The 25657-nt window shown below is 62.2% G+C and overlaps 2 protein-coding genes across 2 annotated transcripts in view; both read right to left on the bottom strand.

Annotated features, from left to right (window-relative positions):
* Positions 1–25657, bottom strand: part of ATF6 (activating transcription factor 6) — a 32604-nt gene that overhangs the window by 4788 nt on the left and 2159 nt on the right. The window contains exons 3-15 of the mRNA XM_056137768.1: positions 23756–23843; positions 23232–23365; positions 22344–22449; positions 21831–22034; positions 19786–20000; positions 18962–19147; positions 18137–18228; positions 17793–17924; positions 16198–16311; positions 15903–16002; positions 15572–15639; positions 14558–14669; positions 651–735 (exon numbers count right to left, since the gene is read on the bottom strand). Of these exons, the coding sequence (XP_055993743.1) occupies positions 651–735; positions 14558–14669; positions 15572–15639; positions 15903–16002; positions 16198–16311; positions 17793–17924; positions 18137–18228; positions 18962–19147; positions 19786–20000; positions 21831–22034; positions 22344–22449; positions 23232–23365; positions 23756–23843 (1636 nt within the window). The remainder of the gene's footprint in view (positions 1–650; positions 736–14557; positions 14670–15571; positions 15640–15902; positions 16003–16197; positions 16312–17792; positions 17925–18136; positions 18229–18961; positions 19148–19785; positions 20001–21830; positions 22035–22343; positions 22450–23231; positions 23366–23755; positions 23844–25657) is intronic.
* LOC130045058 (proteasome activator complex subunit 3-like) lies at positions 4942–5679 on the bottom strand. The gene has a single exon (XM_056137776.1). It carries the CDS (start codon positions 5677–5679, stop codon positions 4942–4944), a length of 738 nt encoding a protein of 245 aa, XP_055993751.1.

Raw genomic sequence — 25657 nt, 5'->3', positions numbered from 1 at the left:
CTGACATCCAGTAAGAACCCAGATCCCTCAGAGACCACGCCCATTCACCGGCCACGCCCACTCATTGACATCCAATAAAAACAGACTTCCGAGACCACGCCCACCCGCCCACCTGACAGCCAATAAGAACCCAGATCACTGAGATCACACCCACTCACCATTCACGCCCACCTGACATCCAATAAGAACCCAGATCCCTCAGAGACCACGCCCATTCACCGGTCACGCCCACTCATTGACATCCAATAAAAACAGACTTCGGAGACCACGCCCACCCGACAGCCAATAAGAACCCATATCACTGAGACCACACCCACTCACCATTCATGCCCACCTGACATCCAGTAAGAACCCAGATCCCTCAGAGACCACGCCCATTCACCGGTCACGCCCTCATTGACATCCAATAGACTCCCGAGACCACGCCCACCCGACAGCCAATAAGAACCCAGATCACTGAGACCACACCCACTCACCATTCATGCCCACCTGACATCCAATAAGAACCCAGATCCCTCAGAGACCACGCCCACTCACCGGTCACGCCCACTCATTGACATCCAATAAAAACAGAGCCCTCCGAGACCTCGCCCACCCGCCCGCCTGACAACCAATAAGAACCCAGATCCCCTGAGACCACGCCCACTCACCGTTCACGCCCACCGCGGGCAGCACAATGGACATCTTGGGCCTGCTGGTCTTGTTGTGGGTGGTGGCTGGCAGCAGCAGGTGGTCCTAGGGGTGAGGAGAGCAGAGGTCACGCAGAGGCCGGCCCCAGCAGGGTGCCCCGCCAGCTGAGCGGGCGTTAGCGGATTCTGGGAATGCAGGGGGCTGGGCAGTGTCCAGCGTGTGGGGCTGTCCAGGAGCGTGTCCCCAACCAAGCATCGCCAGCGGCCCTGCCCCTGCTCCATGGAGACTTCTTGTCTTTGTTGTTCGGGGGCCACACCCAGCAATGCTCAAGGGTCACTCCACTCCCGACAGGGTCCCGGGAATCATCAGGAGGTCAGGCAGGCACCTCCCCACGGTTCCATCTCTCCCGCCTGGCCAGACTTTCTTATTATTTATTTTTTTCTTTCTGGGTCCCACTTGGCATTGCACAGGGGTGACTCCTGGTTCATGCACTCAGGAATTACTCCTGGCGGTGCTCGGGGGAACCATATGGGATGCTGGGAATCGAACCCGGGGTGGCCGCGTGCAAGGCAGACGCCCTCCCCGCTGTGCTATTGCTCCAGCCCCGAGACTTTCTTAAAGAAGAGAAACGCTGCCCCGAAGTACTGGCCTACTCGACCCTCTCTCCTGCAAAGCGGGCACGCCGTGTTCATGCGTGTGTGCACCTCAGTGTGCATTCACATGTCCGCGTTCATGTGTGTGTGCACGTGCAGGTCAGGTGCCCAGGAAAGCAGCCTTTACATGGTGTCCGTCTCATGGAGACACTGGGCGGGGTGGGGGGGGCCGGGTGTGCCACGATGCCGTGTTGGGACCGAGGGGCCATTCTCAGGCCCCGAGGTTTCTGGCTTCCGACCAATCACTCATGAGTAAGAACGAGCCCCGAGGAATTTTTGGCTCCGGGAAGGGCGGGTTTGTGTGTTTTGGAAAAGTGTCGACCATCTGGATGGATTCTAGTTACGGAGCACTCGGCCTTGATCTTAGCAACGGCTTTCTGTAAACTTTCTCCCCTTTGACCAGAGATACGGACACCATCAACGGCGGGAGAGAAGGAAAACCTCGATGCTCCGGGGTGGCAGGGCCCAGGGCACGGTGACACAGAGGGCGAGAGAGTCCCACCTGGGCTGCCCTGGCCCCGGGAGCCTGGTGCCCGCACGGAAGCCGAGGGAGCGTGGGAATTTGGGGGCCGGGAGCAAGGCCGGGAGCAGGGTGAACTCCGTGGCCCGGCCAGCTCGCCAGGGAGGCCTGGGGCATCCCAAGGGGGAGGCCAGCGAATCCCAGCCATGCAGCGAGGGGCGTTCTGTTGTTGTCCTAAGTACATTGTCAGACACGAAGATCACCCGTTTCTGCAAGATAACATACCATAACCAAGGGAAAAACAAAATTCGCGGACGTGCGTTGCCAGGAAAGTGAAAAATGGCTTAATTCCTGTCACTAGAATCCCTCCCCCTCACCCCCGAACTGAACGAAAACACAAACCCACCAAGCTTCCAAACCCCCAATTACGCCAACTGTAAAAATAAACCCCCAGATCCCGGCGCCCGGGGACGGTCAGCGGGGGCACTCGCATGTCAAAGGCGCTTGTGGGCTTGTGTATTTATTTGTGCTGCGGAAGATCAAACCCCTCACAGACACAAGTGCTCCCTCCGAGCCCCTTCAGGATGGGCTTTCCGGCGTGATTTCCTGCTGAATCTTGTCAGTGGAGTTACTCCACGGCAGGCAAGTCCAAGAAACAGAAACACCCCGGTCCATAAACAGGACTTAAAATACTCAGCTCAGCGCCTGCCTCTGGCTGTCGGGGCCCGGGGAGAGGCCGTCACTGCAGTGTCTGTCACTAGGGCCACACCTGGCGGTGCTCAGGGCTGCCTCCTGGCTCTGTGCTCCAGGGTCACGCCTGGTAACACTCCGGGGACCATATGGGGTGCCAGGGATGGAACTCGGATTAGCCAGGTGTTAGGCTAAGTGCCCTAGCCTCTGCACTCCAGGGCCCCGAGAGGAATTCCCAGGCAAGCACCACTGTCCCCTAATGGGGACTGTCCCTCGACACAAGGAGGGGGCTTAGTAAGAACTTTTTTCTTTTTTTTTTTTTCTTTTTGGGTCCCACCCAGCGATGCTCAGGGGTTCCTCCTGGCTCTGTACTCAGGAATCACTCCTGAGTGATCTGCCTTGCACACGGCCGACCCGGGTTTGATCCCAGCATCCCATAGGGTCCCCTCAGCACCACAAGGGGTAATTCCTGAGTGCAGAGCTAGGAGTGACCCCTATGCATTGCTGAGTGTGACCCAAAAAGCAAAAAAAAAAAAAAAGAGAGAACCAGGGCTTCTCCAGAGGCAGAGAGAGCCTACACACCTCCCAGTATCAGATACAAAAGCGTGAAAATACACGTCTCGAGGAGGGTAGCTTCAGGGGATACATGGGTTTGGTCAGCTTAAGCCTTGATGCCCTGCTGTGTGGGTCGGGGGTCCAGGGGACTGTGGAAGGGGCCTGACCAGCAGGGACAGTCCCCTCCCCGGGACAAGGCTCTGAATCCAGGGCAGAGGAAGCACCAACAGCCACACGATGCCAGGAGGAAATGGAGCTCCAAGGAGCCACCCGTGGGAACAACAGAGGGCCGTGGCCATGGCGACCCTGTGGGAGACCACCAGGCACTGCAATCAACATACGGAGACGCGGCTGTGAGTGGGAACCGTGTGCGTGTGTGGGGGGTGGGCAACTCCCTGCCAACTGCATGCAGTGCTCTAGGAGTGCTTCAGGCTAAATAAAACGGCACAAAGACCACCCCCCACCCCCGCCGGAAGCTGCTTCTCAGAAACTATAAATAATGACATCATTTCAAAATGTGCAACATCCCAAAGTTGAGTGGTTTGGTATTTTTTTGGCCTTCTGGGTCCCACCCGGCGATGCTCAGGGCTGACTCCTGGCTCCGCATTCAGGAATCACTCCTGGCGGTGCTCGGGGGACCCCTACGGGTTGCCGGGGATCGAACCTGGGCCGGCCGCGTGCAAGGCAAACACCCTCCCCACTGTGCTATCACTCCAGCCCCAACTGTGTTCTGTAAAGTATGAGGGCGTTGGACCAAGGGATGTGCAGAACCAAACCTTGGGTGCTCAGACTGAGTGAGCAGGGCAAGGGCCCTGGGAATGAATGGGAATGGGTCATTTTGGGGGAGACTGGCCTCCGAAAGTGAATATGTGCTAGAAACTGATGTGAAGTCTATTTAAGAAAAATAATAATAATAATCGGGGCTGGAGCAATAGCACAGCGGGGAGGGCGTTTGCCTTGCACGCGGCTGACCCGGGTTCAATCCCCAGCATCCCAGATGGTGCCCTGAGCACCGTCAGGAGTAGTGATTTCTGAGTGCAGAGCCAAGACTCAGCCCTGAGCATCCCTGGGTGTGACCCAAAAAGAAAAAAAAAAAAGAAAAGAAAAGAAAAATCATCACTCCATAGAGGGTTCAGGTACCAGGTGGAAAAAAAACCAGGGATATCCGTCTCTCCCCTGCCCTGACTGCGGGGACCCAGGGCCAGTCGCAAGGAAGGACCCATGTTGGGTGTTTAGCAAACGAGGACAAAATCCTGCAGGCCGTGGAGGAGGACGCCGGGCTCCCCAGCGTCCCCGTGGCCGGCGTGGGCACCCTGGCAGGCACAGAAGCAATCTCAGTCCAGGGGGCGGTGCGTGACCTCGCCAAGTTTTATTCGCACTGCTCGGGAGGTGAGAATCGAAAGAGCTATGCTTGGAGAATCACGGTTCACTCAAACGAGGGAAAGAATCCGGAGTTCCGACATCCGTCGACGATCAAGAACCTGGGACGCCGTCTCGTGTGCCAAGGCGTCAAAAATCAGATGGGCCGGTCACGTCATGAGACTCAAAGGCGACCGCTGGGCTAGAGCCGTTACCCACTGGATCCCACGGGGTGTCGAAAGACCGGGTGGCCGCCCACCTTCCAGATGGTCAGACTTCTTCGTCAAGATCATGAACGATGGGTTTGAGGCTCTCCGAGTTCCCGGAGCGAACAGATGCCACTGGGCTACACTGGCCCGCGACAGGGACAAACGGGGAGGTTCGTTACTGGCGACGACTAACGGGAAGTTAAGTGATGAAGCGATTAAGCTCAGGAGGTGCAGACCTACAGTGACCTTGCAAAAAAAAAGCCAAAAAAATAAAGGAACAAAAGGGAGAATTTGGAAAAGGAGCAGCTGGAGCGGCTCGGGGCGGCGGAGGGAGGCCGGGCCGGGTCCAGGCCCGACCGGCGGTGCCCGGCGGTGGGTGCCCAGCTCAGTACAGCTCCTCGGCGTGCGCGCTGCGGGGGGTCTTGATCTTGTCGATGTTCTTCACGATGACGTCATGCAGGGTGGCGTACTGGTTGCGCAGGTGCAGGAGGATCTGGCGGACACTCAGGTACTCGTTCTCGTCCACCTCGGCCACCGTGCGCCGGTAGTCCTCCACCTGCGGGTACTTGACCATCTTGGACACCAGCTTGGCGCGCGTGTTGTAGTAGGTGGAGAAGCGGCGCAGGTAGGAGGCGGCCGTGCTCTCCACCGTCCACAGCTGGTCCACCGTGTCCTCCTGGATGGACACGCCGAAGTTGTTGCCGTCCTCCACGCGCGGGATCAGCAGCTGCACCCACATGCGCACCGTGTTGCACTTCTCCCGCAGCAGCTCGATCTCGGGCTTGACGCGCTCGATGAGGGCCACCAGGTGCTGGTTGCTGGCCAGCGGCGCGGCCTCGGCGGGCAGCAGCGCGGGGCCCAGCGGCGGGTCCCCCCCGCGCCGCGGCCCGTCCCCGGCCGTGTCCGGGGCGGGGCCGGGGGTGGCCGGGGCGGCGGGGGCCGCGGGCACCGAGCGGATGCGGCCCAGGTCCTGCAGGCGCAGCTCCTGCACGCGGCTGTCCAGCTCGGACAGCTTCTGCGGGAAGAAGGTGGACACCAGGTCCTCGGCCTCCCGCGCGATGCGGGCCCGGAACGAGTCCACCTTGCCCTGCACGTCCCGCTCCAGCTTCAGCGGCGCCGCCATGGCCCGGCCGGGCTCCGTCGAGCGTTGGACGCGCTGGACGCGCTGGACGCGCTGCCCGATGCGCGCGCGCGCGCGCGCGCACACGTGGCCGCCGCCAACTCCCAACAGAACCCGCCCCGGAAGTGACGCCGCAGGCCGGGCGGGGCGGGGCGAAGAGGGGCGGGGCGGGGCGGGGCGGGGCCTGTGCTCCGCCCCCTGCTGGCCGGAGGCGGCACAGCAGCCTGCAGGTCCCCTGGTTGGGGGACACGGAGGTGCTGGGGTGGGGTGGGCTGGGGGGTCCGAGCCCCTGGCCCCAGCTTGGGAGAAGGTGCTTCTGGGTCTACGTGGACTCGAAAAACGCAGGTCGAGGCTGGAAGAGAAGTTCCTTCTCCAAGTAAGGGCGCCTCCTGGGAGGGGCGGGTGGTTAGTGACCAAGGTCCATCCAAACCCTGGTCATCGAGGCGTCCATCAGCGTGTTCCTTCCCTAGACTGCGACAGGCACTTAAGGAACAAACAAAGCACCCTGCTCATGCCGACTATGAACTACGCTGCTCGGGAGACGCTTCATTCCAGGCTCTGTGCTCAGGGGCCAGCGGGAGCGGGAGGCCGGGTCTGGGTCCTCGAGGCATCCTCCAGCCCCTAGAGGGATCAACTCTGCTCCGGGCGCTCCTATGTTTTGATTTCTCCTGCAGGTTGAGCTTCAAGCTTCTTTTGTTTGGGGGGTAGGGGGCTCCCTCCTGGCTCTGCAACTCAGGAATCACTCCTGGCAGTGCTCGGGGACCATATGGGACGCCGGGGATCGAACCCGCGTCGGCTGCACGCAAGGCAAGCGCCCTCCCTGCTGTGCTACTGCTCCAGCCCGAGCTCCGGCTTCTCAAGCAGAGTCCTTTCACTTCCAGAACCTTCTCTGCATTCCAGCAGCTCTGCTCCCAGGGTCCTGGGAGGGTCCTGGGAGGGTCTTCCCCTCTTGTCCTCTGTGAGAAGCTTCCTCCTCTCCTCCTCCTCCTCCTCGAGCTTCCGGAGGGAGAGCTCTTTCCTGGAAGCATCTTCTCCTTCCCAGAGGAAGTGGGCGTGCTCGGCGCGGAGGCCTGGTCCCCAGAGCCCGGGGTGAGGATGCAACGAGGCGGGTGGCGCTCCCGCCGGACTCCGGGCCTCTGACTGGTGTGAGGTTTGCTTTAGTTGGCAACACCGCAAACTCTCCGTGGACCGAGCGAGGCTGAGCAAACCGGGCAGCTGCAGCACAGCCTGTACCAACACACCCTGGGGCGGGGCCCGGGCTCTGCAGAGCGGGGTCTGTGCCCTGGGCCGGGGCCACGTTTTCCCTTGAGTCTTCGAAGCACCGAGCGGGAGTACCCAGTTGAACAGGGCAGCCAGGCAAGCACCCCCGCGCTGGAGAAACGCCCTCTCCCGACTTCCACCACAGGCTCCCCCCTTCAGGGACCTTCTACTTTTTCTTTTTTTTTTTTTTTGCTTTTTGGGTCACACCCGGCAATGCACTGGAGTGACTCCTGGTTCATGCACTCAGGAATGACTCCTGGCGGTGCTTGGGGGACCATATGGGATGCCGGGAATCGAACCCAGGTCGGCTGCATGCAAGGCAAATGCTCTACCTGCTGTGCTATTGATCCAGCCCCGGCCTTCTCCTTCTTAGCACACGTCACAAACAGGCACACATGGCCCCATCACCTGCACCCTGCACGCCTGCTGGTGTCATGGGCCATCGCCTTGAGGAGCCAGGCCTAGCCCCCACCCCCAAGGCCATCCGCGTCCCAAACTAAGAAGCGCCGGCCAGCGGAGAGGGGATGGATGCCATGAGCCTTGGCCCAGCATCCTTCTGCTGTCACACCCTTCCCTTCCCCGCACATCACAGTTCCAGAGAGTTCACTAATAGCAACTTGGGGGGTTAAGGAGAAGTATGAGGTTGCCAAGTCCGATGTGTTCTGAGAAGGTCCTGAGGGACCGGCTGCCTTCATACCAGCACACGCCCCTCAGGGGACTCCACACCGAGGAGAGCCAGGCCCACCCGTGACCTGGGATCCGCCCCTGCACTGAAACTCACTCCAGACCAATCCGAGGTCTATGGGCAAAACTGCAAACTGGCCAAGTTTTACAAAAGACAACTTTGAGGACATCTTCACACGCCGGCTTTGGCGTCTCTCAGGAGCCGGTGCACGCCCTGTCTTGTGGCCCATCCAGATTCGACCCCCCGCACCCAAGTACGGGCTTCAGAGAACTACCAGGGGTCACTCCCGAGCGGAGCCAGGAAGAGCTGGAACACTGCCAGATGTGCCCCAAATAACAACAATAACGACAACATGCTGATAAACGGGACTACAACAAAACCAGAACTTTCTACTCCTGCAAAAGCATTAATAAAAAGACAAGCAACGAGCCTGGAGAAAACAGCTCCAAATTATCCATTAAAAAGGGCTACATTGAACTTTCTTTTTTCTTTTTTTTTGCTTTTTGGGTCACACCCGGCAATGCACAGGGGTTCCTCCTGGCTCTGCACTCAGGAATTACCCTTGGCGGTGCTCAGAGGACCCTATGGGATGATGGGAATCGAACCCAGGTCGGCCCATGTGCAAGGCAAACGCCCTACCCTCTGTGCTATCGCTCCAGCCCCTAAGTTAAACTTTCTAGTTGCAAGAAAACAAGCCCAACGAAACACCGGCAAAAGGCTTGAACTGACCCTTCGACAAAGAAGATGTATGGAAAATAAATAAGGCATACAAGATGTTCAGGTAGAAAGTACAGATTAAAAGCACAAGAAACAGGGGCTGCACAGCGGGTAGGGCGTTTGCCTTGCACGCAGCTGACCCGGGTTCGATTCCCAGCATCCCATAGGGTCCCCTGAGCACCGCCAGGAGTAACTCCTGAGTGCAGAGCCAGGAAGAAACCCTGTGCATGGCCAGGTGTGACCCAAAGAGCCAAAAAAAAAAAAAAAAGCACAAGAAACATAACAGATGCCTACCACCTAACCCCACATTCTACATCTCTCCAAAAAAAAATTTTTAAAAAGTGCAGAGAGGGATCGGAGCTACAGTCCAGCGAGTAGGGCATTTGCCTTGCACACAGCTGACTCGGGTTCGATCCCCAGCATCCCACAGGGTCCCTCGAGTGGTTCCTGAGTGCAGAGCCCAGAGGTGTCAGCCCTGAGCATCACCCGCTGTGATGCGCAAAAGAAAAAACAAAAAAAAAAAAAACAAAGCCGGGCGGGGCCCTGCACCTCTGACAGAGGAAGTGGAGGGGGAGGGACCAGACAAGCAAAACGATCCTATTGGCTGTCTTGCAGGCCGTCATTAGCATAGCGCCCACCCCAGTGGGGTCCGCACTCTCCGATTGGCTGTCCTACCAACCCGTATTTGCATAAATGCATATTCAGCGCCTTATAAGGGCGCGCGCGCTCTGATTGGTGGGCCCGGAACCCGCCCTCTCGCCCTTAACTGACCCAGATGCTCCAGTTGATCTTTCCCATGGGGACCAGGGTGGGGCTTAAGGGCCCGGAGCGGGGCTGGAGCGATAGCACAGCGGGGAGGGCGCTTGCCTTGCATGCGGCCGACCCGGGTTCGATTCCCAGCATCCCATAGGGTCCCCTGAGCACCGCCAGGAGCGATTCCTGAGTGCATGAGCCACGAGTATCCCCCGTGCATTGCCAGGTGTGACCCAAAAAGCAAAAAAAAAAAAAAAAGGGGGGGGGGGCCCGTAGCGCAGAAAACGAGGGGAGGTGTCTCAGATGCCATTCCGGAAGAGATCAGTCACAGATATGGACCTCTGGGAGCTGGGACACGGTGGGCTGGGCCATACATAACACTGTCCCCAGGAACCCCAAGCCGGTCAGCGACACCGTCGCCAGGGCCTGGGCATCCAGGCTGGGACAGACTGACAGGTGTCTGCAATGCTGCTGGGCAGGTCAGGGAGCACCCTGCAAGCAGGGTGGGGGTCCTCCCCGCACCGCCCATTGCTTTTTGGGTGCCACCCGGCAATGCTCAGGGCTGTCTCCTGGCTCATGCACTCAGGAATTACTACTGGAGGGGATGCCGGGAATCGAACCCAGTTTGCCCACGTGCAAGGCAAATGTCCTTCCCGCTGTGCTATGGCTCCAGGGACCTCCCCAACCTCCCAGCTCCGCCTTCTTTCTTTGCCTGAGCCTCGCAGATCTGTCAACCCCAGGCCCGCACTGTGGCTTCTGTCCCCCCACGCCCCCTCCCGGGGCCCCAGCCCCTGTGCTACCCTCTCTGAACACCCCCATCCCACACACACCCTCACACCCCGCCCCCACGCCTGCACGCTGGGCTCCTGGCGTGTGGACAACATTCATCAAATAACTCCTGAACAGACATCTGCTGAGTGCATGGAAAAATGAAATCCGAAGATACGCGAGCTTTCCATGATCTAGGAGCGGGGCCGGGGTGGGGGGGAAAAGTTCTGCAAACGTGTTATTATGGGGTTTATTTCGATGGGGGCGCGTCACTCCCGAAACTTTCCACCTAATTATAACCGAGAGGAAAGGGGGGTACTCTGCCGCTTGGTTTTGCAATCACTGCCTTTTTTTTTTTTAAGGGACTCGAGCAAGTTTCGAGACTCTGAGATCGAATCTGAAAACATCACTCTTCCGAGCGAGTTTCACAGCGTTGCTGGGATGCATCTGTGACATTTTCTTCCTGGCTTCCGGGATGTCTTTCTCAACCCACCCTCTCCCGTGTGCAGACGCGCAGGCCACCAGCAGCCACCTGCCTGTCCTGGGCACCCTGAGATGGGCTGGGGGGCACGGTGGGTAGGAGGGACCCCCTGCCCTGCATGGCTTTACCTCTGGGACTGGCAGGGGTGCGGCCGGCACGATGCTTAGAAGCAAACGCCAGGTCCAGCGCCCACTAACTCCAAGGGAGACTCAGCGTTTACACTGCAGGGGACTGAAAGGCCCCTGACAGGTCCCTGGCAGTGGGGACAGCATCCCATGGTAGTCCCATACAAGCCTTTATAGCCCTGCTCCTCTTGAAGCAAGGGGCCATGTGGGCCAGGCAGCCTCAGCGCAGCCCTGAGCAGATTCTACAGGACCCCCTGGGGCAGCCCACCGCGCCCCCAGTCTGTGCCGGGGCACCCCTCTTGTCAAGAGCCAGCTTTACTGGTGAACCCTCTAGATGGGTGGACAGAGGCGGCTGAGGCTGGCACACTTAATAAGCGTTTCCCTGAGGGACCGGAGCGACAGTTCAGAGGGTCAGGTGCTGGCCTGGCCCTTGGCTGCCCAGGATTGGAACCCCTCCCGGCGCCAGACCCTCACTAGGGGTGAGCACAGAGCCAGGAGTCCGCCCTGAGCATCACTGGTGTGGACCCGTGACCAAGAATAAATAGACCTTTCCGGAAAGCGAACCAAGCAGACCTTCAGGGGAACGGTTGATGTCATTTCTGACACCATCAAACCCAAACACCAGGCTCGGGAAACTCCCCGCTCCAGCTCCCGACACCTTCCAGGGAGGTCTGAGGCACGGCCCCGGCTGACAGAGCCTCGGGGCTTGGGGGCACTGCTGCCCGGCTCGGGGTGGGGGCTGACGGGGTCAGGCATGGCTGGCCTGGAAGAAAGCATTCGGACCCGCGGCTGAGGATGCCCAAGCGGCCTCTCTCCAAACAGCTCTGTTATCTGCACGGGGCCGACCGTCTTGTATTTCAACCAGAAAGAATTCACCGATGAGAAGGGGGGCGCGGCTCCAGATGGGAAGGAGAGGCCAGAAGGTCTCGTCCCGACAAAGGCCACAAAGGCCATCCGAGAGGTCTGGGTACCAGCGGGCAGAAGGCCCTCGCCACTTCCTGCCCCCCTTCCCCTCGGCTTTTAAAAGGTCAAAGCGCGCCCGCCCCCAGCGGCACCCACGGAGCCCCTCTAAGGGGCTTTCCACCCTCTCCGTCTACACCGCGGGACTCCCCGCCCGTGCCAGCCCAGGCCACTAACTGGAAGCACATTTCAGAGGAAGGCGAGTATTTCAGAGGGCCTCTAGGGAACTTCAAAGGGACCCCATGAGGCGAGGCGGACCCCTCCCCCAGGCTCTTCCCCCAAGGAAGGTTCTCGAATTTCTGGCCCATAAAAAACCGTGGGATCAGGAGAGAATCGGCAGAGACCCTCCCGCCTCCCAGCTCCCGTTCATTGCTGGGGAAGTCGCGACCAAGCGCAGAGGCCGATGGCTCAAAATCTCGGCCATCGAGGGGACAAGCGTCCCTGGACTACCCGCCTCACTGGACACGCACGGGGGATCTGGAGGGACAGTGTGACAGGGGAGACAGTGCGACAACGGGCGGGTATGGGGGCCGAAAGCTCACACGCTCACACACACACACAGATGCACAACGCGGACACACACAGACATGCACACAAACACAGATACATGGATACACCCACATACACACATAAGACACAGATACACAGACACACAGACAGACACACACTTAGATGTGCACAGACACAGACGCACACACACCAGACACAGACACATGGACACACACACAGACACACAAACACAAGCACACACAGATGCAGACACACGGGCACACACAGAAGCACACACAAACACAGACACACACAAATGCATGGACAGACTACACAGACATACACAGATGCACACAGATGTAAACACACACAGACACACCCATAGATGTACACAAACACAGACACACACAGATGCACAAATACACATGCAAGACGCACACATATGCATGGACACACAGACACACACATAGATGTACACAAACCCAAACCCAGACACACACACACACACACACTCTCTCTCTCTTTCTCTCTCTCTCTCTCTCTGTCTCTCTGTCTCTCTGTCTCTGTTTCTCTCTCTCTCTCTCTCTCCTGCAATCTGACCGCTCGGAGGGCGACCCCAAGGGCCGAGCTCCCCTGGAAGGCCACCCCCCACCCCCGCCCCACCCCACCCCCGCCCCCCGGCCTTGCCATGAGGAAAGCAGCCGGTGCTCATGGTGGGGGCCTGTGAAATCATCCCCGCCTGGTTTCAATCCCCTCGCCCCGTCCCTGTGGCCCTGCTGCAAAGAAAATCGCTTTTCCACTTTCTCCACACTTTGTCTTGAACAGAAGAACATTAATGCTAATGAGGAACAAACAACGATTTGTTTCTCTTACAGCATCTGTCAAAAATAAGGCACGAGCGCCAAGCCTGAGCGTCGCCGAGAGACCGCAGCCGTTTCCCTCGGACGGGCTGTGCGCCTGTGTGCTTCCCGGGCTCCTAACACACACAGACACACGCATTCCCAGAGACACACATGTACAGAGACATGCACACACACACACACAGAGGCGCACATATACACAAAAACAGAGACACACGCTTACCCAAAGAAACACATATACAGAGACACGCACACAGATACACACAGGTGTGCGCGCACACACACACATTCCCAGAGACACACAAATAGAGACATGCACACACACACTCCCAGAGATACAATATACAGAGACATGCATACACACACACACACACAGAGGTGCACAGAGACACACACAGAGACACACACTTACCCAGAGACACACATATAGAGACAAGCACACATAGATACAGAGAGGCGTGCGCACACACGCACACACACACACACACACGTTCTCAAAGACACACATATAGAGAAATGCACACACACAGAGGTGCACATACACAGACACACACTTAACCAGAGACACACAGACATGCATACCTATGTGTGTGCACGCGTGCGCACACACACATACACACACACACACACACACACACACGGGCATATTCCAGAATGATTCCCTGCTGCCCATTTTTTGGTGACACCCCCTCTAGGCGGCTGGATCGAACAGACAATATTTTCCGAGTTCTACAAGAACTCCAGAAGTACAAAACCAGGTTGTGGAGGAAGCGGGTCGCCCTCCCGGGGACACAGACCCCGACAGCAGCGTGAGGACAGAGCACGGGGCGCCGGTGGGTGGACAGGGCCGGGCTCTGCTCTGCTCCACAGGGAGCAACTCCCGGCCGGGACTGCCCAGAGCTCTGGGCCAATGCGTGTCCCTCTGAGGCCGGCCGGCCGCGACAGATGACAGGACAGCAGAGGGACAGACGGAGCCGTCACGGCCGCTCAGCTCCGGAGAAGATGGGCTTCGGGCCGAGGGGGGGGTCAGGCCTGCTCGGGAGGGAACCCGGGGATGCTTTTCCCTGGAAGTCTCTCTTCGAACGCTTGGTGGTCTGGGGGCCACGCGTGGCCGCACCCAGGACTAACTCCAGCTCTGCACTCAGGGACCCCCGGGATCAGGGGCGCCCTCCCCGCTGCCCGGCTCTCTGTCCCCGTTGACAGACCCTGGTGCCAGGTCAGATGGTAGAGGTGAGGGAACGGCTTACACGGGTCTCTCCCGCCAAGGACCCCCAGGCCAAGGGGCTCTTGCGTGTCCCCACTCACGTGGCTGTCCACTGGAATCCTCCCCACCGGCCAAGACCTCACTCAGTGGTGGGCATGGCCTTGAACCCGGCCAGTCTGGCCCCTGACATTCGGTGCCCCCAGCTCCAGGGCCTTCCCGACACCCTGTGCGAGCCCGGGGACAGAGGCGTCCTGTCCCCTTGGTCCTCTGGGGTCCAAGTCCCAGCTCCTGAGCTACTGCTGGGCCCGACCCCTCGGGCAAGGACAGCAGCCAGGACAAGGCGTCAGCACCGGCACCAGCGTCACGAGACGCGCTTTTCACCCCGACGGGAAGGACAGCGAGGGGACGGGCGCCTGGGACCCACAGACCCAGGGATCGGCCCCCCTCCCGGGAGCTGACGTCTAGAAGGGTCCACCTGGCACCCCCGAGCAGACAGCGCGGCTCAGCCCGTCCGGCGTCCCCCCGGGGACCCCACAGGGCTTAGGCCCAGGCGCCGGGCGCCCTGCAGCCGGGACTCACCCTTCGGAACGACACGACGTAGAACGTGTCACCCCTCCTGCGGATGGCTTCGAAGAAGTCCTGGTAGCTCCTGGGGGACGCGTAGTACACCTGCAGCTCGCTCCCGGGGTTCCTGGGGGGGATGGGGGGCAGCGGGGTGAGCGAAGCCCGGCCACAGACCCCGCAGCGAGCCTGAGTCTGGAGCCGGTTATGGGACCGTTTGGACAGAAACGCTCATGGCCTTCCTGGTCAACTCTCGGGGGATGCAACTCACTGCGGCCGCCCCTTACCCCGACGCTCGCTCGAGCACCCCAATGCTCATTCTAGCACCCTGATGATCACTCTAGCACCCCGACACTCGCTCGAGCACCCCGACGCTCACTGTAACACCCTGATCCTCGGTCTAGCACCCCAATACTCGCTCTAGCACCCTGATGCTCAGTCTAGCACCCCGGAACTCACTCGAGCACCCCGGTGCTGACTCCGGCACCCATCCTGCCATGCACCCCGACCCTCCAGTGCTCGGCAAGTCTCACCACACACACAGGCTTCGGGGGCCCGGGGTGTCTCCTCACACACCAGCTCTGGGCCCTGCGCGTCCCCGCAGACAGCCCTGTGTCCCGCACGGTCTGATGTCGCGGCCTCCCCTGGCCTGGGCAGCTGCCCCGCGTGGCTCAGAGGCACAGGGCAACACATGTCGCTGTGCCCAGCCCTAACCTGCAGTTCCCGGGCTCAGGCCCAAACGGTCACTGTCCCCTCAACGCCTGCTGTCGGCCTGCCGGAGCTGCTCTGATGAGTCACCCCCAGGCATGGTTCAGGGCATCGTTCACCCCGGACAATGGCTCGCACCTCAGCCCTGCCCTCTCCTGGCAGGCGCGGGCTCCCGTCTGGCCAGCTGCTGGTCTCATGCTCGGACCCGGCGCCTTACAAGCAGCGATGGCCGTGGGTGACAAGGACCGTGACCCGACGGGGGTGACTCTCCCGGCCCCGGGAGCCGTCCCGGGCTCAGGCGGGGCACCGGGAGCTCGTCCTCACCTGAGGGTGCTGGGCTCCGTGTACTGGACGGCCATGAGCTGCGACCCCGAGCCCGGCTCCAGAGCGCCCTGCGGGGAAACGCGCGTGAGCACTGCGCGCTGAGCATTTTAGAGCGTTTCCGAGGAACAAAACCATCCCAAAAGGAAAATGCCAAGTGGATACGGAAGAGCCCCAAAGCGTCCTCCAGCCACCATGCAGGGGAGGGGAGGGACGGACTCCGCACCCACACGCCCGGGCAAGGGCCTGGCACCCAATGCCCGGGAGCGCGGGGAGCAGAGGGCGCCCTGGGGGCCACCGGGCAGGGCGGGAGGAGCCGACGCCCGCTGGTCACCTGCAGGACGCGGCCCTTGTGCGGGTGGCCCGCCGTCCTCCGCGCCTTGGTCCTTTCCACCTCGTGCCGGTGCACCCAGCCCCGCAGCTCGTGGTTCAGCCTGCAGGGAGACAGCGGGGAGAGGGGTGGGTGGGCGCGGGCAGGGCTCCCGGGGCCAGGGTGCCCCGCCCACAGACGGCCCAGCGCCCCCGGAGGGTGACACGGGGTTGGGGGGACACCCCAGGCTGCTTCCGAGGCAGGGAAAGAGAAGCGGCGTCCCTGCTGGGGGGTCCGGTCCAGGGACCCCCGCCCTCACCTGAGCGACTCGGTGATGTTGACGAGGGGCTGGCAGGGGGGCTGCGGGATGTAGAGCAGCGGCTCCTCGCTGAGCACCATCAGGGCCTTGTTGTCCGACACGGCGTGCTCGGACCTGCAACAGTCCACGGAAGTGGTCACCGTCTGGGGACGCGCAAGGACAGGGCCCGGGCCCAGACCCGCCCAAGTCCCCGGGGTCTCACGGCCGGGACATGGCCTGGACACGTGGCCGGAAGGGACGTCACGGCCAGGCAGAGGGGACCGACCCTCCCTTCGGCTGTCAGCAGGGCGTCCCGTGTGCCAGGCCAGTGCCAGGACCGGGTGCCACGGCGGGGGGGGCCTGCGTTCCGTCAGCTCTGAAGACTCAGACAAAACGTCGGCGCTGGGAACTGCTCCTCCAGGAGCAGGGGGCTGGGGCGGAGGGACAGGCCTTGTAGGTGGCCAACCCGGGTCCATGCCCAGCCCCGCCAGGAGTGACCTCTGAGCGCAGAGCCAGGAGGAAGCCCTGAGCACCGCCAGGCACCGCCCGGAGTTAAAAAAATAACAACAACAGGGCTGGAGCAATAGCACAGCGGGGAGGGCGTTGGCCTTGCACGCAACCGACCTGGGTTCGATTCCCAGCATCCCTTATGGTCCCCTGAACACCGCCAGGGGTAATTCCTGAGCACAGAGCCAGGAGGAACCCCTGTGCATTGCCGAGTGTGACAAAAAAAAAAAAAAAGCTAAATAAATAAATAAAAATAACAACAGCAAGGAAGGCAGCTCGAAAAACATCCGGCAGGGCTGGAGCAATAGGAAAACAGTGGGGAGGGCGTTGGCCTTGCACACGGCCGACCCGGGTTCGATCCCCATCACCCCATAGGGTCCCCCAAGCACTGCCAGGAGTAATTCCTGAGTTCATGAGCCAGGAGGAACCCCTGAGCATCGCCGGGTGTGAACCAAAAAGCAAAAAAAGAAAACAAAAACAATTGGCGTCATTGTCAACTAGATCACAGAATGTTCTAGAAACTGTGCTTCACGTAACTGCCTCTAACTACTGATGGACTATAGGTGATCACCGCGATGGTGCTGGGCTGGAACAGGGGAGCAGGGGCAACACGGATATCCCAGGGGTCTACCTCGGGCTGCCTGTCGGACGCATCACAGGTCGTGTCAGAAAAACGGTCTCACCGGAAGAGGAAAAGAGCCTGCCACCAAGGCAGCTGGGGGGTGGCGGGAGGAAACGGGGGCAGGGAAGATGACCCGGTGGGGGGACGGGGGTCAGATCATTTCACGACTGAAGCCCAACCGTGAGCAGTTTCACAACGGCCTCTCTCACTATGACCCAATGAAATTAAAATTTTCTTTCCGTTAAAAAAACGGAAAGAAAAGAAACACGGTGTCCCCATCGCAAACAAGGACCAGACAGGCGCCTCCCAGCAACCGAGACCAGGAACAGGGTCCGAGGAAGCTGGAGGCACCCGCAGAAACGGCATCGGAGCCGGTGTCCCAGAGGGCAGCTGGGACCCTTCAGTCCCGGGGTCCGTGAGCCCACCGGGAGGGCCTGGCGCCAGCCTCCTGCCCGCAGCTCAGTGCGCAAGACCCGCGGCCTCTGACCTGTAGTGGTTTTTCTGGATGACCCCATCCGACGCTTCTGGCGCCTCCTTGGCGGAGAATTCGAGAAGGTGCCGCCTCTGGCCGGCGGGGCTGCCCACGGGGCTGGTTCTTCTGGACTCGGGTTCCAGCACGCTGAGGAGAGAGGAGGGGACCAGTGAGTGGCTGGAGGGGCTGGGCACGGGGGTTCCGGAACAGCCCCGGGTGTGTGTGTGTGTGTGTGTGTGTGTGTGTGTGTGTCCCTGAGGACACAAGCCCCAAAGGGGTCTCTCCTCCTCCTGGCGACCCCTCCTCCCCCTCCCTCCTCCCCTTCCTCTCTCCCCCCCACCCCCGCTCCCCCCACTCACCTGGCCGGCCCGTAGCTGAACACCAGGAACACCAGCACGACCATCACGCACACGGCCCTGCGCTTGGGGCTGGGCACCTTGAGCCTCTGGTTCTGGGGGGGCAGCGGGTCGGGTCCCTTAGGCCCAGCAGGGCGGGAGGGGGGGGGCGGGTGGCGAGGGGGCGGGGCCGGGTGGGCGGGGCCGAAACAGGGCGGAGCCAGTGGGCGGGGGCAGGGCCAGGGGCGGGGCAGGGCGGGCGTGGCCGGGGTAGAGCATGTAGGCGGAGGCGGGGCCGAGATGGGCGGGGCGGGGCCAGGTGGGCAGGGTAAGGGCAGGGCCAGGTGGGCGGGGCCGGACCAGGCGGGCGGGGCAGAGCAGGGGTGAGAACAGGTGGGCGGGGCAGGACAGGGGCGGGGTCAGGTGGGCGGAGCAGGACCAGGTGGGCGGGGCAGGGATAGGGGGCGGGGCCGGGGTGGGGCCAGGTGCAGGGCATGTAGGCAGAGGCGGGGCCGAGATGGGCGTGGTGGGGCCAGGTGGGCGGAGCAGGGAGAGGGGCGGGGCGGGGCCGAAACAGGGCGGAGCCAGTGGGCGGGGTCGGGGCCAGGTGGGCGGGGCAGGGCCAGATGGGCGGGGCCGGGGTGGGGCCAGGGGCAGGGCATGTAGGCAGAGGCGGGGCCGAGATGGGCGGGGGCGGGGCCAAGCGGGCGGGGCAGAATAGGGGTGAGGACAGGTGGGCGGGGCAGGGATGGGGGCGGGGCTGGGCGGGCGGGGCCGGGCGGGGCGGGGCGGGGCCGGGCGGGCGGCGCAGGGACAGGGGCGGGGCGGGGCCTCCGGGCGGGGCCGCACCTCGGACACCACCTCGTCCAGCTGGCGCTTGAGCGAGCCGTTCTCGCGGCGCAGGCGCTCGTTCTCGCCCAGCGCGGCCCGCAGGCGCGCCTCCAGCCCCTGCAGGTACTCCTTCTTCTTGCGGCGCGACTGGCAGGCCGACTCGCGGTTCTTGATCATGCGCTGCTGCCGCCGCAGCACGGCCGGCTGGGGGCGGGGCGGGGCGGGAGGGGTGACGTCACGCGCACGCGGCCGACCCCCCCACGGCTGAACCTACCCCCAGCCTGACGTCACAGCTCCGCCCCCGCGGCGAAACAGACCCCCAACAGTCTGACGTCACGGCTCGGCGCCTACAGCGGCACCGCCTGGCCCAACAGTCTGACGTCACAAGCGCGGCTCTGCCCCCACAGCTAAACCAATCCCCCAAACTGCGTGACGTCACAAGCACGACTCCACCCCCTCCCCCCGCCCGCCTATCCTCACTCACGGCTCCGCCCCCAGCTGCGTCACCACCCCCGGACCCAGGCTCTGCTACCCCGCGCTGACCGTCCCAGTCCCCAGGGTGGGCGCTGCCGGGCAGGGGGGCCCAGGACCGGGCCGGGCCGGGCAGGGCTGGCCGGGGCCAGGCGGGGCTAATTTGAACCAGGCGCGGCCCGGCCGCGGCCAGGCAGGGCGGCCAAGGCAGCAGGAGCCACGTCAGCAGGGCTCGGCCACGCGCTGGACCTGCCCGGCCGGCCCGGCCGGCCCCGCACTGCCCGGCGCCGGCCCGCACGATGCCCGGGGTCAGCGCCCGGGGTGCCCGCCGCGCCCGTGGGCGGGCCGGGGCCGGGGCCGCGGGTACTCACGTCGGAGCCGGCGCTCCTGGCCGGGCTGGGCAGGACGGGCTTGGCCACGGACACCTTCCCGCCGGCCGGGCTGCCGGGCACGGGCACCACGCTCACCACCTGGTTGGGCAGCTGCGCGGCGCCGCCGGCCACGGCCAGCACGGGCGGGGGACAGGGCAGCACGCCGGGCGCCTGCAGCTGCACCACGGCGGGCGGCGACAGCAGCACGGTCGGGGCTGCGGGGAGAGCGGCGGGCGGTCAGCGGCGGGCGGTCAGCGGCGGGCGGGCAGCGGCGGGCGGGCAGCGCCCCTCCCCAGCTCTGTTCCTCCTGTCGGGCTTTTTGCCTCCGGGGTCCCACCCGCTGGTGCTCGGGGGTCCCGCCCGGGGCTCCGGGGCTCAAGCGCGGTCACTCAAAGCCGCGGCCGGGCCAAGGGTGAGCGGCTGACCGCGGCTCTGCGAGGCCCCCTGGTGGACGAGCGGCAGAAGCGCAGGCGGCACCCGCCAGGACGGGGGCAGGGGTGCAGGGGCCAGCGCCCAAAGGCGGCGGGTGCTCTGATTCCGGAAGACCCCGAAGGGCAGAAGTGCCGGGGCCGGAGCACAGAGCCGGAACACCAGCCAAGGCAGGACAGTCATTCGCGGAGTCAGGAACTCAAGAGAGAGACCCCTCTCCATTTTCTCCCGTCCCCAGCCCCCTTGTACTTGGGGGGCGAGGGCGGGGCGGGGTGCACACCCAGGGGTGCTCAGGGATCATCCTGACAAAGCTGGAAGGGCCACATGCGGCAACAAGATCCTGGGTCAGTCCAGAGCCAGAGCCTACACACTCCCGGGCCTCAGTTCTGAGCCTCACCCCTGCACTCTCTTCCCAGCCCTCAGCCCAGTGCCTGACCGCTGAACTCTCTCCTGCCCTCAGCCCAGTGCCTCACCCCTGCACTCTCTCCCCATCCCTCAGCTCAGTGTCTCACCCCTGCACTCTCCCTGACCCTTAGCCCAATGCCTCACCCCTGCACTCTCTTCCCGGCCCTCAGCCTAATGCCTCACCTCTGCACTCTCTCCTGCCCTCAGCTCAGTGCCTCCCCCCTGCACTCCTGCCCTCAGCCCAGTGCCTCCCCCTGCACTCTCTTCCCGGCCCTCAGCCTAATGCCTCACCTCTGCACTCTCTCCTGCCCTCAGCCCAGTACCTCCCCCCTGCACTCTCTCCTGCCCTCAGCCCAATGCCTCCCCCTGCACTCTCTCCCCATCCCTCAGCTCAGTGTCTCACCCCTGCACTCTCCCTGATCCTCAGCCCAATGCCTCCCCCCTGCACTCTCTCCTTCCCTCAGCCCAGTGCCTCACCCCTGCACTCTTTCCCCATCCCTCAGCTCAGTGCCTCCCCCCCTGCACCTCTCCTGCCCTCAGCCCAGTGTCTCACCCCTGCACTCTCCCTGACCCTTAGCCCAATGACTCACCCCTGCACTCTCTTCCCGGTCCTCAGCCTAATGCCTCACCTCTACACTCTCTCCTGCCCTCAGCCCAGTGCCTCACCCCTGCACTCTGTCCCCATCTCTCAGCTCAGTGTCTCACCCCTGCACTCTCCCTGACCCTTAGCCCAATGTCTCACCCCTGCACTCTCTTCCCGGCCCTCAGCCCAGTGCCTCCCCCCCTGCACTCTCTCCCCATCCCTCAGCTCAGTGCCTCACCCCTGCACTCTCTTCCCGGCCCTCAGCCCAGTGCCTCCCCCCCTGCACTCTCTCCCCATCCCTCAGCTCAGTGCCTCACCCCTGCACTCTCTTCTGCCCTGAGCCCAGTACCTCACCCCCGCACTCCGCACTCTTTCTGGCTCTCATCCCAGTGCCTCACCCCTGCACTTTCCCTAACCCTCAGCCCAATGCCTCACCCCTGCACCTCTCCTGCCCTTAGCCCAGTGCCTGACCCCTGCACTCTCTCTCCAGGCCTCAGGTTTCCGTGAGGACCAGCTACTGTCCCTGCAGTGGTCGCAGGACTCCACAGCCTCCGTCCGGGACCTGCCTGCATCCACCCAACCGGGGCACGTGCGGGCCCACCGACCCCCAGCTGGCCGCACGCGGTACCTTTCGGGGGTGCCGGGTGGATGCTGATGAGGGGCTGCTGCTTGGCCAGGGGTACCAGCGCGGGCAGCGTCTGGATGAGGATGGCCTTTGCCGGGACGCTGGCGTTCGCCGGGGCCTTGGGTGCTGCCGGAAGTAGCAGAGGCTTGGGCTGAATCGAAGGCTTCGAACTCGCCTGCGTCTTCCTCTTCGGAACGGGTCCATTTTCTGGGTGGTCAAGCGGGGCGGGGGACAGCAGACGTGAGTAGCTCCACAGCCCCCGTCACCGTGCCCGGGGGTGGTCACCTCCGACTCTGACGCCCAAGGTGAGCCCCCGGGGGGGGGAACGGGGGCCGCCTTCCTGCCCGCAGCTCTGAACCAGGCACAGGGTCAGGGACAAAGGCTGGTGCTGAGTGAGGCGCCAGGTGCCACCTCTCCAAGGGGGACGATGCCACTCGGGAGGAGGCCACCCACGGGAAGCACGGCCAAGCCTTCACCCGCCCACCCCCCCACCCCCTGCAGCCGCCGGGGGCATACCAGGCTTGCTGTGTGGCCCGGCCGGCTTGTCCTCCTTCACGGGAGAGCCCTCCCCGTACAGGGACAGGGGAGACGGCTGAGAAGCGGCGGACAGGTCCAACTCCTCCTGGGCAAAACAAAGGGTCAGTGAGGCCGGAGGATAGCACAGCGGGGAGGGGGTCTGCCTTGCACGTAGCCAACCCGGGTTCGACTCCCGGCATCCCATAGGGTCCCCGAGCAACGCCAGTAAAGATTTCCTGAGTGCGGAGCCAGGAGGAACCCCTGAGCATCGCCGGGTGGGACCCAAAAAAGCAAAAATAAATCTAAAAAAATTAAAAATCCTTACAGGGGGCCGGAGCGATAGTACAGCGGGGAGGGCATTTGCCTTGCACGCGGCCGACCCGGGTTCGATCCCCGGCATCCCATAGGGTCCCCCGAGCACCGCCAGGAGTGATTCCTGAGTGCAGAGCCAGGAGGAAACTGTGTGTCGCCGGGTGTGACCCAAAAAAGCAAACAAAACAAAACAAAACAAAAACAAACGATCAAAGAAGCTCCTGGTGGAACTCATGGGCGAGGAAGCGCCTCAAGGCCACACAGAGGACAAGGCGGCCCCCCGCGGCTACAGACGACGGCTGTGACACCCCCTGTCCGATCTGAGGGTGTCATTGCAGCAAGGAGCATCCTTGGCAGAAGCTGCAGACTCTTGGCCCAGACATGGAGCCGGGCATCCCCGCCGGAAGGAGAGCATCAAGGGCTGCGTGCCAAGGGGTCACTGACACAGCCACCCTGGTCGCCCCCACGGTGGGGACAGCAAGCAGGAAGCAGGAAGGCCAGGCCAAGCCCCACACCTCAGCCCCAGACCCGCCCCAGCACAGACAGAGCAGACGCAGGCCAGGCCTGGCCACTTACAGGCACATGTTGTGTGGAAGAGGAGGAGGAAGAGGAGGAGGGAGAGGAGGAGGAGACAAGGGATTCGGGAGACTCCACCGAGTACGGCGAGGCGGCCGGGGACAGGGGCAGAGGCTCTGTCTTGATGTCGTCCACTGCAAGACACAAGGTCACGCTTCAGCCCAGCCTGCCGGGCCCCAAGTCCAGGACATGGCGGTGGTAGCCGGACACGTGTCTAGGTTCCTGCCCTCCGTGGGGTCCGAGCCCGGCACCCCAGAACTAGGCCAGGGAAGGAGAAGTGGATGCATGGATGCAGTGGACACCTCCGACGCCGGCTCTGTCCTAGCGCTGGCCACACCGGGGACATTTCCCAAAGTCCTTCCGCAAAGTGGAGGAAACAGGAAAAAATTCTCCGGGAAAGCAGCTGCCATGCGAGGCAAAGCCCAGAGCGTTCCTCTGGCTCACTGGCAGGAAACGGGGGTCGGGGCCACAGCAGAGGGGAGGGGCGGCCCCCACCCCAGGCCCCCACGTGTCGCCAGAGGTACCTGTGCAGAGCGGCCTGCTGAGGTCCCAGAGGCCGGCCTCCCAGGGCATCAGGTCCAGGTCGAAATCAAGGTTATCAAAAGCGTTCTCCTGCAGGTTTCAAATCGGCAGAAAAATGGTTGAAATGTCAAAAATTCGCTTAAAAGGCAAAACACTGGACACTGTCAATAACTGCCGCGCCCACCAATCAGAAAGCTGCACCAATGCTGCCCACCAATCAGAAAGCTGCACCAATGCTGCCCACCAATCAGAAAGCTGCTCCCCCCTGATGTCCACCAATCAAAAAGCCGCTCCTCCTTGGCCTGGTACCTGCCATCCAATCAGAAAGCTGCTCCCGCTCCCTCCTTCTGTCCGCATAGCTGCCACCCACCAATCAGAAAGCCTCACCGCTGCTGCCCACCAATCAGAAAGCCGCTCCTCTTTGTCCTGGTAACTGCCATCCAATCAGAAAGCTGTTCCCCCGCTCCCTCCTTCTGTCCGCATAGCTGCCACCCACCAATCAGAAAGCCTCACCGCTGCCGCCCACCAATCAGAAAGCCGCTCCTCCTTGTCCTGGTAACTGCCATCCAATCAGAAAGCTGTTCCCCACTCCCTCCTTCTGCCCGCATAGCTGCCGCCCACCAATCAGAAAGCTGCACTGTTACTCCTCCTCCTCCTCCCCCGCCGCCCACCAATCAAAAAGCTGCTCCTCCTTGTCCAGGTAACTGCCATCCAATCAGAAAGCTGTTCCCGCTCCCTCCTTCTGTCCCGGTAGCTGCCGCCCACCAATCAGAAAGCTGCACCGCTGCTGCCCACCAATCAAAAGCCTGCTCCCCCTGCCGCCCACCAATCAAAAAACTGCTCCTCCTTGTAACTGCCATCCAATCAGAAAGCTGTTCCCGCTCCCTCCCCAATCTGTCACCGTAACTGCCACCCACCAGTCGGAAAGCTGCTCCCTGGCTCGGTCCCGGACACCCACCCTGTGGGCTCGGGAGTCCCCCCACAGCCTGACCCGGCCCTCGCCCTTGCTGTTTGGCTTGGGGCCACAGCCAGCGATGCTCAGGGATCACTTCCGCAGGGCAGGGGGCGCCCCTGTTTGGGGCTGGGGGTGGAACCCGGGTTGGCATGCGCGAGGCAAGCGCCCTGCCCACTGTGCTATCTGTCCGGCCCCTGGACCGTTGGGGGTTTTTTTTAACGCAGGTGCAAGCATGAGTCGGGGTGAGCAAGACGCACGTCACTGGCCAACCCCCGGCCCCCTACACCTACACCTACACACACACACACACACACACGAAGCACATCACAGGCCAACCCCCGGCCCCCTACACACACACACACACACACACACACACACACACACAAAGCCACATACACACACGAAACACATCACAGGCCAACCCTTGGTCCCCTACACACACACACACACACACACACAAAGCCACATACACACACACGAAGCACATCACAGGCCAACCCCCGGCCCCCAACACCTACACACACACACACACAAAGCACACACACATACAACACACATGAAGCACATCACAGGCCAACCCCCGGCCCCCTACACACACACACACACACACACACAAAGCCACATACACACACACGAAGCACATCACAGGCCAACCCCCGGCCCCCTAGACCTACACACACACACACACACAAAGCACACACGCACACGCGCACACGCATACACACACACACACACACACACACACACACACAGAGCTGCTGCCTGATCCCACAGATTCACAGTCTGTGGCGGAGGCGCTGCCAGCTGCTATTTTAAACTTCTGCGATTAGGGACGAGGGCCAAGAACACGTCACAGGACAGTGGTGACCCGGAGCCAGAGGGAGTCCATCTACCAAAAGTGGCACCAACAGAGAGGCCAGCCTCAGGCCACGGGCCACAATCATCAATC

The sequence above is a fragment of the Sorex fumeus genome, unplaced genomic scaffold (genome assembly GCF_029834395.1).
Source record: "Sorex fumeus unplaced genomic scaffold, SorFum_2.1 ptg000127l, whole genome shotgun sequence".
Lineage (NCBI taxonomy): Eukaryota > Metazoa > Chordata > Mammalia > Eulipotyphla > Soricidae > Sorex > Sorex fumeus.
Note: the sequence above shows the minus strand (reverse complement) of the source record. Positions and strands in the feature narration are given on the sequence as shown.